This window comes from Etheostoma cragini, chromosome 6 (genome assembly GCF_013103735.1).
Source record: "Etheostoma cragini isolate CJK2018 chromosome 6, CSU_Ecrag_1.0, whole genome shotgun sequence".
Lineage (NCBI taxonomy): Eukaryota > Metazoa > Chordata > Actinopteri > Perciformes > Percidae > Etheostoma > Etheostoma cragini.
In genome coordinates this window covers 25,800,575-25,802,951 of record NC_048412.1, presented here as the reverse complement: position 1 = coordinate 25,802,951, position 2,377 = coordinate 25,800,575, and the positions used below count along the sequence as shown (strand labels likewise).

Here is a 2,377-nt window from a genome sequence, read left to right as displayed (position 1 = left end):
TTAAAACTGAACATGGGGTAATGAATATGAAACAATCAGCTCTGGCTGATGGGGGGAAAGTATGGTAGGTCAGTAGCAATTTGGATATAAACCAGAGCGTAAAAAAGTAAAACATTTAGAGCTGACGGGGGTGCTTAAGGAAAGTTCAGGGGAACACCAAAGCCTGTACAATTCATACTCAGGGGACCACGAATGTCTCCACAAGATTTCAAGGCAATCCATCCAATGGTTGTTGAGATATTTCCAACTGGACCTAAGTGTTGAGCCGACATTCATAGAGACATGCTGCCACAGGGGCTAAAAAGATGAAAGGAAGCCACGTTTTTAGCATACACTGTTCAGTTTTATTCCCCTGGAATTCCAAAATGTTTGCTATCTCTGGAAGCTTTGAGACCTCAGCTGCATAACAAGTGTAATGCATAATGATAGACGTTAAATGTCACGTCTTCGTTTATATCTCTTCTTAAAACAAACTTTACTCAGCCAGCGTGGCCCGGTTAAATTGTATTCATTTGATTTTGCTTGTCTTTTTTTTATTTTAATGTAGTCCAATTTGCTCTTACTTACATTTGCATTTGTTTTACCACATGCCCTTTGCTATTTTGCTGCCATATGCAAAGCCATTTGCCATGTGTAACTTGCTTTTTCTAAATGATTTAGAAGATTTGTTAAAATTATAATTTCATGCCCTGAAACTTTTCAAGCAATCACAAAGTTGCAACATCTTTGCCTGAGCGAAGTATGAAAACAATTGTATAAAAACAATTAAGAAAGGTCCCATACAAGGACCTCCAATCAGCAAACTACTTCTCAACTCAGACCCACTTTAACATGTGTGGATACCGCCACCTGCCAGACATCAGAAGAACTACAGATTAAATTACAGGAAGTAAAACACAGCAGGCGAATCAAACCGCAGCAAGATTTTTATTCAAAAAGCATATATTCAGAAATTAAAGATGCATATAATTACATGAGTAAATAATGTTCAAATACACAAAGTGGGAGAACAATGTGCTTCAGTAGCTGCAATGTCTTTATGCACATCGCGTGCATACATGAAAATGTCTCTAGGGATGTGGTTTTCATGGGTGGTTAACGACACATCTCCCTCTTAATCTAAGGAGATTCCATAATATTTATTTTTGGGTCACATCCGTGATTTAGAAGTTTCAAAAGCATGTATTTACCACTGCTCAAAATGGAAGACAGCTCCCTTCAAGGTCTCTCGCCATCGACACGCCTCAACGAATACACGATTGATGAGGAAAAAAAAAAAATTACTTTCACTGCTGAAGAAGCATTTACTCCATTAACACAACACGAGATTTATTTTCTACATGTTCGTTTATTATCATGCCCTTCTGCAGAACTCACAATGTATTGGCTCTTAAACTTCAGACGAGCCTGTTTTAAATATCGGTCGAGGTTGCAGCCGACTGGCAGGGGTTGTACTGGGATAAAAGGGTATTTGAACCGGGGGGCGGGAGACAGTAAAGACGAAAGTGGGAGTTGTGATACTTCTGTAGAGTGGTACCTGCTGGCAGAAGGAAGAGGGGTGTGTGAGAGTAGGGGCAGAGGGGGTAGTGTCTGCCTAGTTGGCCGGTTGGGGCCGTCCCTCTGGGATGAGCGAGGTAAAGAAGGTGCTGATGAAGGACCATGCGGTGGTCAGGAAGCTCGATTCTGGGAGAGCAGCGGCAGCAGCCTGGGCCGGGTCCTCAGGGCCTCCACCTCCTTCCTCACCGCTGTCGTCCTCCTCCAGCCCCTCATCCATCAGACGTTCCTGGGACACAGAGGGGAGGAGACAGTCATGGTTAGAGGGACAGAAAATAGTGGATATGTAATGCCATATTAAGCCATGCAAGCTGATCAATTGTTCAATGACCATGGGGTTTCAGCTTTCAGCCGTATATCTTCGAAAAAAAAATTTGAATCAAATTTGGTGGAAACTTTTTGGGTGGAAACAATATGTTGTTTTAAGCAGAACTGCATTAAATGATCTTTTCCACAATTTGCTGCTGCGTATTGTCTCTATGCAGACACACTTTAGCCCTTTGAGGTTTGTCTTTAATGTAAAGTGCATTACAAATAACATGTATTATTACATTCTGTGTGGTCATTTGTCAATAAGAGAAATCCTACTTAGAATAACAAATATAGGTATCTGCTGTTAAGAGCCTTATGTTGGACAAACAGGTTAGAGCAGTTGCATGGTTCTTGCAGGACTTAAGACAAAATAGCAATAAAGTTGAGAGACACTCACCATTTCCTGTATGTCTTGATGTCTCTCTGCTTCCTCCTGAGGAGGCCTGGCCTGTTCTCCTCCTCTGAGGTTCTGCTGCTCTGGCCTGAAGGGAAACCAACCGGCCTGGTGCCT

The 2,377-nt window shown here is 42.0% G+C and overlaps 1 protein-coding gene across 2 annotated transcripts in view; it reads right to left on the bottom strand.

The window, feature by feature from the left end:
• Positions 1-911: 911 nt before the first annotated feature.
• herpud2 (HERPUD family member 2) overlaps positions 912-2,377 on the bottom strand; it is a 9,391-nt gene continuing 7,925 nt past the window's right edge. For both annotated transcript variants that reach the window (XM_034873573.1, XM_034873574.1), the window contains exons 8-9: positions 2,264-2,375; positions 912-1,783 (exon numbers count right to left, since the gene is read on the bottom strand). In XM_034873573.1, the coding sequence (XP_034729464.1) occupies positions 1,595-1,783; positions 2,264-2,375 (301 nt within the window). In that variant the 3' untranslated portion in view covers positions 912-1,594. The remainder of the gene's footprint in view (positions 1,784-2,263; positions 2,376-2,377) is intronic.